At 57.2% G+C, this 16356-nt stretch overlaps 1 protein-coding gene across 1 annotated transcript in view; it reads right to left on the bottom strand.

The window, feature by feature from the left end:
* Positions 1-1727: 1727 nt before the first annotated feature.
* The window catches only part of IGHMBP2 (immunoglobulin mu DNA binding protein 2), a 38284-nt gene continuing 23655 nt past the window's right edge, over positions 1728-16356 (bottom strand). The window contains exons 9-15 of the mRNA XM_086748772.1: positions 13721-13903; positions 10237-10355; positions 8131-8225; positions 7808-7931; positions 4936-5763; positions 4331-4515; positions 1728-2228 (exon numbers count right to left, since the gene is read on the bottom strand). Coding sequence (XP_086604898.1) covers positions 2031-2228; positions 4331-4515; positions 4936-5763; positions 7808-7931; positions 8131-8225; positions 10237-10355; positions 13721-13903 — 1732 coding nt within the window. The 3' untranslated portion in view covers positions 1728-2030. The remainder of the gene's footprint in view (positions 2229-4330; positions 4516-4935; positions 5764-7807; positions 7932-8130; positions 8226-10236; positions 10356-13720; positions 13904-16356) is intronic.

Genomic DNA, 16356 nt, shown 5'->3' with positions numbered 1-16356 from the left:
TTATCCAAAACCTGGGTGCAGAGAGGAGCGCCTTGGCCCCGTGACCGAAGGCAGGCACGGAGACCCCCAACTCCATCATTTGTAAGCCCAGCTCCTGTTTCGGGGCAGGAAAAATCTGTTTGGCTCCTGTCGGCTCGTGGGCTCCCGGCCCAAGCAAGGACCAGCGCCGGGTAAGCTCTGGGGATTTTGGGGGAGCCGACGCCTGCTCTGTTTGCTGGAGGGTGATGAACAGGGGGCTCTGAGGGGGCCCCGGTGGCATGGGCTGGTGGGCAGAGGATGCCCTCGCTTGCGCCGGAGCCTCGGCTTTTCTCTGCGCCGCGGCGGGCAGGGAGAGCTGGGGGCTGTTTGCCGGCGAGCCGGTGCCAGGGGGCGAGCGCGGCCAGCGACGTGGTGGCTTCAGGGGTGTGAGCAGGGAAAAAACGGTGAATGAGCCATTTACCCCTGATTAACGCTAAGCCTGGTGCTACCCTGAACCAGGAGCAGTTTTCCTTTCTGCTGTCTGTCTTCTGTGCCTGACCTTTGTTTTGGGACAAGGCTGTGATCCCTCTGTGCATCCTCCCCCTCTGCAGCCCCGGCTCTGGCTCTTTCCCCGGCTACGCGCCGCACCGCTCGCCGATGCACAGATTTTCCTCCTCCACGCTCCGTCTCTTCCTCCTCCCCACCGTTCCCTCCAGGAGCCGCGTGTCCCATCTGCTGCGCTTGCAAGCCGGTGCCATCCCTGCGCGGGCTGACGCGCGGCCGGCACCGGGGCCGCGGGCGCTGCCAAGGCGAGGCTGGGAGCCGGGGTAGGCGCAGGCGGGCCGGGTTTGCCCAGGCCGGGGGCTGCAAACGGAGGGGTTTTTGGAAGGATGAGGTTTAGTGAGGGTGAGGAAGGTTTTTCTGGAAGGCGTTCACAGCCAGTGCTAACAGGCACTGAGATTTGGGGAAATTTGCTCATTAGCTACGTCATCCGGCGTCTGGGGAGAGAGACGCAGACATGCTTGGCTCCCCTGCAGCCCCCACAGGCCGCTGAGCCTTTGGCCAGGACGAGCCGAGTGCCTTCCAGTGGTGCTGAAACCCAGCGGGCAAGAGCTGTGATGTTCAGCCCCAAAATGATGGGATATGTGTGGTCTGGGGCTTTTTATTGCTCCTCAGGGGCTGCCGGGCCCTGCGCAGTGCGTCGGTGCGTGCTCGGAGCCATCGGAGGGGACAGGGCAGGGGGCGTGGGTGGACGGAGAGATGCCCTGGAGATGAGGACCAGAAAACAACGTGGGCGACGGACTGGTTTGGGAGGACACAGGACCAGGGAACGGGCCCGGGAGGGACAGGCAGCGCCAAACGCGAGGCTCCCTCCTGCCGGGGAGGGCTGCAGAGAGCTCGCGTGGCCGTGCCCTGCCTTCGCAGCAGGGCTGAGCCCCGCATGGGCCACATTCTGCAGCGGGGCTGAGCCCACACCCGGCAGCCCCTTTGCGCGGCGGGGAGGGGGTGCAGCACCGCTCTGGCCGCTCCCGAGGGGCGGCGTGGGGCTCTGGGCCTTGCTGGCCGCCGCGCGGGCTCGCCAGCCCGTCTAACGCCGAGCAGTGCCGGGAGGGATGCTGGACTGGGAACGCAGAGCTGGAGGCACCCGTTTCCTCAGTTGCCCTCCGCGGAGAAGGGGGCACCCGGGGGTCCCAGCTCCTCCCACGTTCCCGCTCACAGACACTTATTTCTTTACTGTGGCCGGGAGAAATGTCACAGCGACCGTCGACTGCTTTAGGTGTTTTAATATCCGTCCTGACCGGCACGCTCCAGCCTCCCGCGTGCATCCGGTACTCTGTCCGTAAGGATCACCAGGACATGCAAAGCTGCTCTCCCTCCTCTGCCTCAGCTCCGCGGTGCAGGAGGCCCAGCGGCTACTTATTCAGGCACACTGGCTCCGAGCTGTCTACCACCCAAAAACGAGAGCTCCCACCTTCCTCCCGGGCTCAGCCCGGCCCCGCGGCGCTAACGGCATCTTTGGTTTGTGCAGGCCCACCTGGGACTTCGAGGCTGAAGAAGAAGTGTTAGACCCTTCATTTCTCCTTCTCTTTCCTTTTGCTCTTTCGCTGGCTGGTCAGTTCGCTGAGCTTCTTGTCGAGGCGCCGCTGGAGGTGGGCTCTTTTGGCCGGGTCCAGGGACTTGTCTTTGGAGCCGCTCCCGGGGAAGAGAACCCCTTCCCTGCTGATCCTCTGCCGCGCGTGCGCCTTGGCCTTCTCCCCGCAGCCGTGAACCTGGCGGGGGGAGAACGGACACTGGTGGCAGGGGGAGACGGGACTGCGATCGCATACGTGAGGATCAGGCCATTTTATTCCCAGCGCCTGGAATTCCTCTTCTACCTGCTCCCTGGAACCAGCTCCCATTTATTTACAGCTCCTCTAACAGAAAGCAGAGCATCTCTCTCTCTCGGGAAGCTGCGCAGCAGGCAAGCCATCCTTTCGGATGGTTTAACTGTCTCCCTCCAAAACTTCAAACATCTGGGGGGACTGGCACTCGCCACGTGAACAGCCGGGTCTTTCAGGGCTCTCCCCTGAGAGCCAGAAATAAACCTGAGCTAATTCCTAACGTTTTCTGCTAATTGTATTGGAAGAAAAAAAGCTTCATAATGCTAAAGCTGTGCAGGCAAGCCTTTTCCGAACCAGTCTGCCCTGAAGCCCAGGCCAGGTTTAAGGTGCATTAAGCCAAGTTCAGCACCACCCTGAGGCATCCCCACCAGGTCTAAATGAGAGATCCTAAAAGCTGACACCTTCTGCTCCCAAAGTCATTCGATGTTTTCAGGAACACTGGCTGATCTGAGGATCCCAGCGCTGTGACAAACCCTCCTGTCCCCGTCAGCGCGGCTGCAGCAGGTCAACGCTGGGAAGAGCCGTGCACGGCACACAGCCCCGGGCCAGGCGGGGATCCCCGAGCCTGCTGCCCTATTTAAAGCCACCACAGCCCACAGACCCTCCAGAGCAACTTTAAAACTCAGGAGGTGAGCATCATTCAGTGGGGTGCACTGTGCTTACTGGATGGGGAGGGGTCAGCGGCTGGGGGCTGCTAAAGGGGGAACAGGAGCTCTCTCTGCTCAGGGACCCCCACGCTCTGGGCCCCAGCCCCTCTGAGTGGCTCCAGGCAGGTGGTAGCCCCTCCGTGGCCAGGCGTGGCTGGGAGGGCCCAAGACTTCACATCACAGCCCGGTAACACCTGGGAGAAGGGCTGGACTTTAAAACCAAGAAAAACTCATTGGCGTGGGTTTCATCCTTCCAGCTGTTTCCCACTGGAGCCCTCATTGCAATTCCGCGGGGAGAGGCAATTCTGCAGGACATAAATTTCTGTCCCAGCTGGATTGCGAATGACCATAAATACAACAATTCCTCACCATGGAAACAGAAAGGACTTGACAAGGGGCAAACCTATGCTGAGGATTTACAGGTCAGCGCGCTGAACGCTGCTGAGCCCTGGGAGGCTCCGCGCGGCGAAGAGCTACGCCTGGCCGTGCAGGACGAGGGAGGGTGGGCGCGGGAGGCTACGGCTGAACAGGAAATCGTCGCCTCTCAGCCTGCCTATCGTCACAGCCAACGGAAAGGTGAGGCTTGTCACCAGTTTAACCCCAGTTTCCTCCCTTCCCAGGTCCAGGGAGGACAGGGCTGCCAAGCAGCTACAGAAGCCCAGCGAGGAAGGAGCTGCTGGTTCAACGGCCTCACACTACCGCTCCCACGGAGCTGCAGGGCGTTACAGGGCTGTCGGGATGCTGGCTCCAGAGCCCTCCGCCGCGAGAAAGCAGAGCGGAGGAGGCTGAGGGACTGCTGTCACTCAGGTACGGACGGGAGCTAATGCTGAGGCTGCGTGGCGTGGTGCAGCTCAGCTCCAAGCCAGCAAGGTGCTTTAGGAAAGCTGCTGACCAGGCTCGCAGCGCTGCTCAAGCCTTGGACTGGCCCCAGGGTGCCGGGGAACCGGCAAAGAGCTGGGAATCGAGTGTGCGGGCTGCAAGTCGCTGCCTTGAGCCCAACCCTCTTCATTTCTCCTCTCTGCCTTTCTTTATCTGCATGGCCTGGGAGTGGAAACACCAGAGAATGGCAAAGACAGGCACAAAGCAAAGGGAGGGGAAAAAAAAACCTCTCAGGAGGAGGCGTGCAGTGCCCACGTGTTCATGCCTGGCAGCCCTTTCTACCTGCAGCTCCAGCAAAAGCTCTGACAGGCAGGGTTCTGCTTGAAACGCCTTGCAAGGAAATCCTGCCTGGGGAGCTCCACAGGGAAAATCCCCAGGTTAAACCCACACTGCTGGGCGCATCCTCCTCCTCTGCAGGCCCCCCAGCGCCCACAGCCCTGGGCAGGCTGCCCGGCCCAGGCCTACCTCCGGGACGTGATGGCTGAGGCAGTAGCGCCTGTTGCAGTGGAGGCACAGCTGTCCCAGGGTCGTGACGCTGGCTTTGCAGCGGGGGAAGCCGCAGGTGTTGTCAGCTTTAATGGCAGCAGAAATCAGAGCGTCGATATCTTCTTCTGCCACGCTGTCTGCTCCACTCTTAACCACTGGCTTCCCTGGAAGAGACCCGGACGTTTAACCACCTGCTAGAACCGGAGAAGGAACCCACGCAGCCCGCAGCTCCAGCCGTGGCTAGCGTGAGCCGTACGGGTCTGGGAGTCGCCAGGTGGGCCAGGCACCCCTCTCAGGTCCCCCACCTACATTTGGGAGCCTCCAGCCTAACTCCTGGGAAAGGGTCCCCAGTGTTTTTCTTTTCTCTTAAGCAATGTGCCTCCAGCCATTTAAAGCCCCTCTCCCCAGGATGCTCCCGCCAACTGACGCGCCAGTCCTCACACCTCTGCAGTGAAAAGCGTCAGAGAGCTTTCCAAGAGCCACATCCCGTGCTCCACGCACAGGCGAATCCCAAGGCCTGGAGGCCAAACCACGGGGATTAAGGAAGACCATTAATTGTGCTGGTTACAAAGAGAGCGACCTACCTTTGGCTTCACTTTTGTCTTTTTTCTTGCTGCTGCCCTGCAGGCCGGCACCGGGCTCCTGAGCCTTCCTTGCTGCCTCCTCCCGCTTGGCTTTCTCCCTCTGGACTCTCTCCAGGTGCAGGCTTTTCAGGTCCACTTTCCCCGAGCCCTCGCTGCTTCCTCCTGGCTCAGCAGGGACAGGAGTTTCCCTGTTGGGATGCTGAGGCTGAGGGAGCTGCTTGCTGGGGAGGGCGGCGGCAGGAGATGACGGCTCGGCAGGCTCTCTCTTGCGAACGCTGATGTAGCGGTCCCTCCCTTCCCCAGTGCTCGCGTGCTGCAGCCCGTACTCCTCTGCCATTAGGTGAACCAGCATGCGATCGTGAGAATTGAGGGACGGGGGGAAATCCAGCTGCAGCTCGCTGCTCTCCAGGAAGGCCACCAGCATGCCCTTGAGCCTGTCGGCACCGTCTTTTGTCCCCGGGCTCTCTCTCCCAGGCCCGCTTGTGCTTGGGGAGAAACGCGCCTCTGGCTTCTGACACTCTGCTTTGGCTGCTGCTGCTGCAAGTTTCCTCCCTGGAGGCGGCCGCGCTTTGGGGCCGGGTGCTGCGGGGAGCTTTGCGCCCCGCTGCCGCTCGCCACGGGCCTCCTGGGCGTAATTTTCAGGCACGAGGCTGTCGAGGTACTCGAAGGCGGTGCGCACCTCCCCGCGCTGGCTGAAGTAATCCACCAGCTGCTTCAGAAAGGCCTGACTGCTGACGGTGCGCGTGTCGCAGATGACGGCCACGTGGCGCCGAGCGCGGGTCACAGCGACGTTTATCCGCCGGTCTTCCGCAAGAAAGCCCACCTCGCCTGCGGGAAAGAAACGGAGGGGCGCAGGACCGTCAGCAGGGGCAGCCGTGGCTCCAGCCTAGGTTTGGCCCCAGCGACTGGAGGGCTGCTGGGCTGGCAGGCGGGAGTCAGCGTTTCCTGGGCTCTGGTCCCTGACTTATGCTGTTACCGTCACCTTTCTGCCTCTTTCACCACCCGCAAGCCAGAGCTCGGGCTCCCTGCTTAGCTCCCCGGGCGGGAGGAGGACGGATGGCACGTGGAGAGGAGACATTTTCCTGGCTGGCCCGCCACACAAGATCAGGCTGGGGCCTGGGAGCAAACGTGATACGGAGCGATGCGGAAGAGGCACCTTGTGACAAAGGAACTGCAGGTAAAGAAACACCCCCTGTCCTGTACAGCTCCCCCTCCGCACCCCAAAACCCTCCACGGGTTTGCAGAAACAGCCACTGAGGCAGCTCTGCAGGGTTCACTCCTGCTCCCCGGCTCTTTTCCCCCAGAACAGCAGGCAGAGCCAGCAAATGCCGGGCTGACTCAGGGAGGATCAGCTAGTGAGAAGGGCAGCGTGGGCGGCTTTTGAGCTTCCAGCTCCCGGGAATAAAGAGGCGGCCAGCCGGGAAGAAATTAACATCTCTGCCGGTGCGGTGAGCGGCCTGGCTCTGTTCCTGCCCTGCCGTGCCGCGGCTGACCGCTCTCATTTGTGCTTCCTTTGAGGAACAGGGTGTGGGCGATCCCCTCTGTGCTCTGCAGCTTAGAGAACCACTTCCACTTTCTCTGATCTGGTTTTGCCTGGCTGTGGGGGCAAATCCCACTCCTCTGATCCGGCCAGAGGGTTTCCTGCTGGACTGGGAATGGCTGCGGAGGGACAGGCACTGCCGGTCAAGGTCCCTGGCCGCCTCTGAGCTGAGAAATGCAGCTGCAAAAACGGTATGGATGTCTCTCAGGGGTCTCAGAGGGTGCTAACCACGTCTGTCGTGCCCCACGCAGAGCAGAGCCATGCCCGGGCACCACGAGAAGCTGCTGTGTGCTCCCAGAAAAGCAAGCGATCCCTGCACCGTGTCTGAGCTTTGGCTGCTACCTGGGCGCGGGCGGGGGGCCGGGGGACTCACGCCTTCGCGGAGCACCCCAGCTCCCCCTGAGCAAGGCGAGGTGAGTCACTCCTCAGTAAGAACTATTCTTAGCCCTGTCCCCCACCTCCGTTCTCCACCGACCACGGCTTTTCTTGCTCTAGGCTTTCTTTGGGGGAAAAAAAAAAAAAAAGCCTCCTCCTTCTATGCAGCTTTTTCCTTTTTTTTTTTTTCCTTCCAGCCACCAGCACTCCCAGCACGCACACTGCACTTCAGCAGCACCAGCAGCAAGCGCAGCGCAGCACGGGATGCGTCTCACTGTGGGTTTGGAAAGGGCGGTGATCCGCGCACGGGAGCAGGGGGGTCACGGCGCGGTCCCGCTCACGCCCTCCGCTCCAGCCGGCTGCCACAGAACCTGTCAGCGCGGGCCACGGCTCCAGGGCCACAGCTTTTCCCAGCTATTAACTTTTGCTGCAGTGCTGACAGGAGAGGACTCGATTTTCCGCTCCAGATTTCACTCCCAAAAGAAGCATTTTCTGCGCATGACCTGTAATGCCAGCTTCTGCTGGCTTTCTTTGGGGAAGTGACCCAAAACAGGCTCCAAACCCAAGAAATAAGCCCCCAAACTGTCACCTTTTGCAGGAAGTGCTGGGCACCCCGGTAAACGTGGCGCTAACCTGCTGTGACCCCGGTTTAAATAATTTCTGAGGCCTAGCTAGCCAGGAAACCTTCAAACCAAGCAGTCCTGGCTTCCTTTTCACCTGCTGCCTGCTACGGGAGCCTTCCTCTGCACCTGTGACAGCAAATATATCTGGTCATTAAAACCAAAAAGGCTGAAAAGGAAGGCTCTTGCCGGTAAATCCACCCAGAGCAAAGTGCTAGAGACCGTCAGAAGTGCAATTAAACCATGCTTGGCAACACGGCGAGCGACCTTTGAGCAGTCACGCAGCTCCCTTTTCCTTCCTGCTCCCCACGGCGTAACCCTTGCAGCGAACTCTCACCTTTCCTGTTGGATCTCACAAACGACAGGATCACGGCCTCCTTCTCTCTTCCTTGGAAACCATCAACTGATTTGATTTCTAGCTCCGGGTACCGGTGGCAAAGGTGCTCCCTCAGCATGTCCACCTGAAAAGCAGTGACGGATAGCTTTTAAAGAAAAGCGCAGGGTGAAGCAGATTAAAATGGCTCTGTTTCGGTAAGTCCTCTCAAACTGAGGATGTTCCCGTGTCCCTCCCGGAGGCGTTACGGTCTGAAGCCCCCTCTGTGCATTTGCTCTGCGTGCACGCGGAAAGAGAGAGGGGATGCCAGGAGCGGGTCATCTCACCTGGAGGTTGTAGGGGGCTACAACGGCGATGTCTTGTGCCTTCACACCAGCTTCCACCAAGGCCTGGATGTGCAAACCGGCCAGCTGCACCTCCCCTAGGGCAGAGAGCAGAAGGGTGGTGGGACAGCCTCTTGCCTTCCCAAGCCACCAGCTCCCCAAAGCTTTGAGAAGGGCTTTCCGAACAGCACGTGCCTTTCTCTGGCCGGCCCACGTTAACCCAAGAGATCAGTGATAATCCAGGCAACAGACACCTCTCCCTCTGAAGCAAGACCCTGGACCTCAGTAACAACTCAATTCTTTACGCTGCAACTGGAAAAGCTCCACCTTCCCTTTTTATTCTGCTTTCTCAAGTCCTTCATTTCTGAACCCCTATGACCAAACGAACGAGCTTTGTGCTGGGATTCGTGTGCTCAGACTCTCCCGGAGAGCGCAGGCAGCCTGCCACAAACAGCTGGCTGTCAGGACGGTGCCTGGTCTAGAGATCTACCGGAGACAAGGTAAATACCAATGTGGACTGCTTCACTGCTTTCTTGGCTGAACTCATTTTACCCTCTCTTTTGCAGCAAAACACAGGTACAAAAATCCAGACTCTGCAGTACGCTGCTCCAAAGGCTGCCTCCCAAATTCTGGGAGATGTGCATTTAATCCTCTGCTCAAAATCCGCGACTTATCTCAGACAAGTCTTTTCGGGTCTCCATGTGGGGACAAGAGTCTCTCTCAGCAGGGCCTTGGGGATTGGTGCACAGAAAAATGAGAGGCACTTAAATGCTGGTGGGTTTTCCGTCAATAGAAGGCAAAAGATATTTAAACAGGTAAAACCTCTGCTTGGATTTTGCAGTCCATTTTCCCTGTCCTGCTGAAGAGAGACTTGGAGCCTTGGAAATCTGTTGCTGGGACGAGACCTGCACTGGTGAGCAGAGAGGAAAACAAATGCAGAGAGGAAAACAAATGCCTGCACAAAAGCAGGCAGCCATGGTCCCAAGTGAGCTCCGTGGCCACGTGAGAGCGAACGGCTCGACAAGCCTGTGGCTCAGCCACCGGGAAATGTGCAGGCAGCGGGCGGGCAGGGGTGGCCACGGGCAAAGTGCCAGGGCCCAGGCACCGCACAGGGAGCTCGGTCCCCTCCGGCACCGCAGAGCCAGTCTGGGCAGTGAATTTACCATCTAGGGGAAGACGTGGTCCTGAAAGATGGGTCTCGCCTCCCCCAGAGCCAGGGCTCGCTGTGCCCTCTCAGCAAGCCTTTCGCCAACAGCTTTCGGAGCTAAAAGCTCTCCCCAACACCTTCAGGAGCGCCATCTCCATAGCGGGGTCAGGATACGTGCGCTGCCAGATGAAGCACCAGGCTTTGGACAGCCCCTGTGCAACATCTCCTGGCAAAAGGCCTTTGTGAGCCTCTCGGGAGCCAGCTGGCAGGTGTGGAGACGCCAGACCAAACCTAGGGGAGCACGGGCAGCATCCGTGACAAGCAAGTCACAGCCACCCGCCCTGCTGTGGCAGCAAGGACACGAAGGAGGCAGCATCACCATTTTCAAAGTTCTGCTTTGTTAGAACAGCTATGGTACCTGACTTTGCACTCAATCTCCATAATGAAACCTACTTTTTAAGTCAAAAACCAGCAGGAACTGAATGTCTTAAGAAAATTCATGGAGAAGAGCCATACAGGACTTCATGAAGGGAGCAGAGGACTGGGAGGCAATTCTGAGCCACGCCTCCAGCCCCTCTGAAACAGGCTTGCGCTCTGCCTGATGTTATTTGCCCCACCAACCTGTGTAAAGCATCTGTCGCAGGGATCCTCCACCCTGTCCAAGGCCACAGCACGGAGAAACGTCTCTGCAAGGGAACACGGTGGCCAGCGTGGCCACTCGCAAGCCGCACACTGTCTTCACAGCCCTGTGGCCACCCCACTCCGGCTCAGAGTCCTTCGAGCTTGAGGACTGATAGAGGAAATGATCTCTCAAATGAGAGGGACTCCCTGGGACCCTGCCCTCCCCTGCCACCTGCTCTGGGAGGGCGCCGCGGCTCAGCTGGTGCAGCGGCCAAGCCCGCGGGAGGCTGGAGACCTCAGATGACCAATTCCTGCCAACAAAATTTTCCGAACGACAGTACCTGGATTCCCCTTAGACTGTTCATCTTCCACTTCCAGCTCGAACAGGCCACAGCCAGCGGTGTCTATGAGCAACAAGGGAATCGTGGTCTCTTCTGTGGAGGCAACGCCCGGCAGGTCCCTGCACAAGGTATTGGGAAAGGGCCAGTTAACAATGCTGAAAGTATGCCAGAGGGACGAGCAGCTGTGTCGTTGCTTATTCCTCCCAGTAACACTGCCAGAAGAGGGGGAAACGGCTTCCTCCCCAGCTGTGCTGCACAGCCCCATTGCTGCCAGGCAAGGGTACGGGCTGTGGGTGTCAGGTCTCGCGTAAACGCTCTCAAACAGGAAAGACGTGCAGACCTAGGGAGATGTGGCAGCTGCTTTCTCGTTTACAGAGGAGTAATTATCTACATGAATCTTTCAGGTGAGAGAAGAACTCATGCTCTTCTAAGGCAGTGAGACTGCAGCAGCACTGGCTGTTGCCTCGGAGAAAAGCTCTCCACTGCTCTCCTGTCCCTCCAGGATGAAGGGGAAAGGCACCTCTCGGGCTGCAAACTAGCCCGAGCTGCAGAGATGGACTGGTGTTCCTGGAGAGATTCTTGCTCTGTGATGACAAAGCAGGTTGTCCCTGCAGCCAGACGCTGGATCCAGGCTTGACGCGCTGCCCCAGGGCACCCAGGCACCCTGTGCTTCGTCTGGGAGGAGCTGATCCCACCGGGGTGAGCTGCACATGGCAACCGAAGCCATTCTGGCTTCCCAGCACCTTCCGGGTCTCTCACCACGGGGAGGGTTCCCCATATTCCCCATCAGTGAGGGGGTGTAAGCTCAAAAAAAAGTGTGAAGGGAAGGGACACTTGACACTGTACTTAGATAAAAACTGACAGCAGAAACTGCTGGGGATTTTCAAACCATCTTCTGACAGAGTGAGTCACAGATTTTGAATGTGAAAAGTACTGCCTGCAGCCTCCCTGACCTAATTCTGGAGCTGCGTGGGGGTTTCTGACGTGCTGCTTCACCCGTTTCAGGAGCAAGGGAGAGCTGGGAAGAAGGTTTTGCTCCCTTGGAAATAATCTGCCCCTGAAAAGATGCCGCAGGAAACTGAAGTTTCCTTTTTTGAGAAAAGATGCCGCTGCAGAAATCTCTAACAGATCCCAGACCAAGCGTTCCCGAGAGCCTGCAATGTCACAGCGAAAGCACAGGAAATGTGAAGTCGTTCAGAGCAGAACCGCACTTTGTGCCTCAGGTAAAGGACGTGCGACTTGCATCACCAGTGCTCTTCAGGGAAAGGTTGCGGTGGGAGGGCAGCCTTCCCATCAGACACAGGGGATCAGATCCTGCAGAGCTGTTCTGAATGGCAGCCCACAGGCTTTACAGGTTCAGCCGGACCAAAACCCCCCTGCCAGCCTTTGTAGCACAAGGTGTTTGTGCCTGGAGCTCCTCCCAGCCGTACGCCTCAAGACTGGGACACGCTGCTTCAAGCTTCACCTCGTAAAAACGGCACCGAGGTCACGGTAAACTCAATGGTGGAACACAACCAGATGGGCAGGCTTTGCCGACGCCGGGGGTGTGGCGGGGGCTACGGTCTGCATCACTCCAGTCAGAGCTTTCCTTAAAGCAAGATCCCAAAGTGCTTTCAGCAGAGATGGAGCTCTTCCTCCTCACAGCGTGCTGAACCATTGGAGAACAAAACTCACCTATTTCTTGCTCAGGTAAGGGATTAAGCAAATCATTTGGCCTAAGCCAACAGAAGACACAAGCTGCTCACAAACAGCATGAAGGAATGTGTAGTACCAACCTAAACATGAGAAGATCATGGTCCAATATCAAGCCCCTGCATTACCTGGTCTTCTAGAGAAGCACGGAAACTTTACACGGTCCAGCGCCTGGACTGAGGATTGCTGTATCCATGCAATGTGTCAGCAGGGCTGCGGAGGGGCAGATTTGGTTATGGGGTTAGAAACCAGTGTCTGCAGGAAAAGGCCCTCAGCAGGAGACTAAGCGGCACTGCGGACTAGGAAGAAAAACATTCAGTCCTTCATCAGCTGTCAAAAGAAACCAGCTCATCAGAATAACAAAGTCGCCTAACTTCAGCTTTTCAATCCATTTCATGTTTTAGTGCTTTCAAAGCCTTTTGCCTGCGGTTCTTCACCAGCTGCTGCTTTTAATTTGCGAAGTTAAATGGTAAAAAAAAGCATGGCAAGGAACAAGAACAATCAAGAACAGGGTTTTGTACAGCACCACTCCTGGAATTAGGTCTGTATGGCTAAAACATTGCTGGATGAGTCCCGTCCAGCTCAGCCCAGCTCCTCCTGGCACCGACGAACCAGCCGTGCTCACTCGCACCTACAGAACGCACCGCACTCACCATGAATTCCATATGGATGCACAGATGTATCCAAACCAAGCCAGAAGTCGGCACAGCCTCACTGACGTAAGCTGAGCTGAAGCCTCGCCGGCCCTGAAGCCGTAACGCGGAGCGTGCTGACCCAGCAGAAACCCCCGTGCTGACTGCAGCGGCGCAGACGAGGGTGCCTGGACACAAAGCCTGGCTCTTCCCAGCCAGGCACTACTCACACTGCTCACATGTAAGATCGTTTTGAAACAAGTAGGATAAAATGGCCTCTCAGCTGTCTCTGGCCAAAGCTGGACCTACTACAAAATCGAGAGCTTCTCGGGGAATAGAAATGTTTTTGACGTCTAAATATTTGCATTTAAAAAAAAAAAAGTTTTGCTAAAAATACAAGAGCTGCATGCAGACAAGCACTGTGATACTTTATGCTTATGCTTCTCCAATCCAACAGAGAGGATTAATGTTTTCCCATCCGCCTCCCAGGACTGCACTGCCTGCGGTTTTAGAAAGCAGCAATTATTGACAGTCACAGCGTGTGTTGGCAAACAGCTGTCTGTCCCAGGGTGCAGCGGAACTGAAATGCTAGGCACTCCCCTGAAATTACCACGGAAAAGGGAAACCGCTGCAGGCAAGGAAGGGATCGGAAGCCGTTGGCCTGCCTCAGGGGCTGCCCTGGCAGTGAAACTGTCCAAGCTGGGGAGGGGATCTTGCTTTCCGATGTTTTTATGTCAGTGTTGGGACCAAAGACGGGACACACACGGGCCTTCAGAATCACGTAGGCATGCAGAAACACAGTGAAAGACCAGTGTCTGGTCCCACCTCAGTGGGAGCCCGAGACAGGCACCGCTGCCTGGGCTGTGCCACGGCAGGTCAGGCCTTGTGTGTTCTCACCAGGGGCGAGGGGATTTTATTTTGTGGCTTCTCACACCCAAGGAGGAAAGAGAAGATAACTCTGCCTGGCTTCTTGTCGCACAGGGAAAAGGACGACCTCCCCTCAATTAATGTTTCCTCGGTGAAATAAAGGACAAAACAGAAATGCTATTGCGGAGCCAGGAGGAATGGAAGACTCCATCATGGGGAACGCACAAACCGCGCATGCAATGGGATGAAGAAGACATCTCTGCTCATACAGCAGCGAAGAGCAAGTCACTCACTTGAGCAAATGCTGGGCTACTGATGGGTGAGCAGTGAGCCGGTCGCCGTACATCTCCGAGGAAGCCCACTGCATGATGGCCTGGTGCATCCGGTACTGCACCGTCAGCATCTTCACAACCTTCTCCCCGTAGCTCTCGACGAGACGCTCCATCAAGCTGAGTGAAAGGCCCTTGGCAGCAGCCCTGCGCGGGAAAAGCAAGTCAGAGGTGGAGGCGAGATGCCTGACCTGAAGTGATGAGCTAGGGTCCAGCGGTGACCCTCTTTGGGTAAGGGGTCAATCAGCGGCTCCCTGCAGAGCCGCAGCTGGAATTAACACAGTGTTGGCCAGTGCTAATGGGGTTAACTTGCAACGCTGCAGGAGCACGGAGAGCAGAGCAGCCTGACCACGTGGAGAGACACCTGCTCCCCCTTCCCGTGGGGCAACGCCTAGGGGTGTTGCCGGTGTCAGCCATCCTCGCCCGCAGCATCGCTTCTCCCACCCGGATCTGCTCCATCCGCTTGGAACAAGGTCAGTGAGGATGCCCAAGATCTCTGCTTGGGGGAACAGCTCCAGAACAAAAACCTCTCACCCTGTAAGCTCATCCCACCGACATCCCCAGTCACACTGCTGCTGGGAAGCTCTAGATACCGCATCTGTCCGTGTAACATTACGCGCACGTTCCTATGAGCTCACCAACGGCACCAGGATCACCTGATGCGTTGGTACCACAGCTCCACCCCAAATCTTGGAACGCTTGGTGCCAGCGCAGCCAGGCCTTGCTCGTGTTGCATCGACACCTTGCCACTCAAGCATTCCCATCGCTCCTTGGCCGCTCACGCCGGGCTAGCGCACTAATGCATTTCAGCCCCTACTGCTTTGTTACCCGTTAAGAAAACCAGCGCTCCCTCACTTCTGGCAAAGGTCTCGTGCTTCAATCTGTGACAGAAATTAACAAAGCTCTGACGAAATAACCCTTTCAGGAGCCTACCTGCGTTCTGTTCGCCATGCAGAGGGGTTTGTTAGGATTGTCAGGAGCATCCCCTAACAGCACAGTCTGAGCAGAAAGGTAAGAACCGCTGTACTGTCATTTTGCACTTTGAGCATTTCGGAGCACGCTGCGTGTCCAGCCCTTGCACAAGACCGTGGTTCACAGTTCTGGTTGCTACCAGAACACAACGAACAAGCACAGCGATGGAGAAATGATGATAGAGAACAGCTCAGGAAAGTTCTTTCCGCCACGGCTAAGGGGCACAGCACGCATCCAATTCCCGCCGCGGGAAGCCTTACATTACCACATGGCACCGCAGCACGCATCTCGTTTGCTGCGTGGCCAGCCCTGCCATGTGAACAACAGGGCACCTGGTAAACGCCACAAGAGACTGCAAACTCACTAGAACTGCGGAAGGGAGGATGGAGGGTAGGGCTTCGGGGGAGTCGGGCTTCATCAGCCCTCCTTCCCGCTAAATCACACAGTGCAGCATACAGGAAAAAAACAGGTCATAAACTCCGGAAGGACGCAATCGCAGACAGCGCTGCCGTTTCAAAGGCTGCTGTAACGTTAACAAGCGCTGAACGACGCGTACAGGCGCAGCAGCCAGGAGGGCTGGCAGGTTTGCATTGTGCTTTATGCTGGGATTTCAGGAGCAGAAGGGGATTAGGTGGGGTGAGGGCAAAGAGCAGGCTGTGGGGCTGGGGAGCTCATTCCTGTTATAAGGAATTAGCTATGCTCCTTGCAGGCTCCCAAGTGAACGCGAAGGCCCTGAGAAGCCCGATCCTCCTGGCCCTGCTCTGCCCCACGGGGCGTGCTGAAAGGCACCGTCCCCTCCCGGCACCTGGCTCACAGCGTGCTGGGGCTGTGCTGACCCCCACCACCAGCCCTCGGCTCCACTCGCTGCGCTCAGACCCCGCGGGACGCTGCCCTGCTGATGAGGACGCTGCTCCTGGCCCCCGCTGCCGCCAATGCTGGCTGTGTAAGTCGCATCAGGCACCTCAAGCGAGAAGTGAGACACCAAAAATAAGTCTCTCTGGGCGTTAAAGGGATGCAGCGCTTAGCAGCCTCACCAAACGTACCTCCCGTGTGCTTTTGTCCGTTACTCCCCGCCTCAGCTCACAAATCCCTGCAAATCTAAGAGCAGGCCTAAACCCGATTTTCATGCAGAACTGGCAGTAAAAACCCCGGTGTTTTTTAACACCAAACATTCTGAAGTGTCTCTTCTAACGATAGACAGCAAAGCACGGGGAGGCACTAAGCCTCCCGGCGAGCCTCAGCAGCAGTGCTCCTCTGTACGCTAACGGCACCGCTTCCACCGCCGGGATCTACGGGAGGTTGTATGGTGAATTAATAATGAGGATATTACACTGCTTGAGAATGTTTCACCTGTTAATAAATTTCCTATTATTTTACTGCTCAATTAATGCCTACAATGGTTGATTTCTATGCCAGCAAAATCATAAAAGCACCGAGCAAAAGCTTTTTAAGTATCAATTGCTGCAGAGAAATTGAATTGGGATGGGAGGTTGGACAGAGAGAATCACGCACCTGATGCTCAGGAGCATCTATTTTAAAGTACCTGAAGTCAAGCTAGGAGAGCTAAAATTACTGGAAAAAGCCCACGGCAGCCAACATTTGCTGCTGACCTGATTTCACCTTGCTTC

The sequence above is a fragment of the Chlamydotis macqueenii genome, chromosome 5 (genome assembly GCF_036417535.1).
Source record: "Chlamydotis macqueenii isolate bChlMac1 chromosome 5, bChlMac1.mat, whole genome shotgun sequence".
Taxonomy (NCBI): Eukaryota; Metazoa; Chordata; class Aves; order Otidiformes; family Otididae; genus Chlamydotis; species Chlamydotis macqueenii.
Note: the sequence above shows the minus strand (reverse complement) of the source record. Positions and strands in the feature narration are given on the sequence as shown.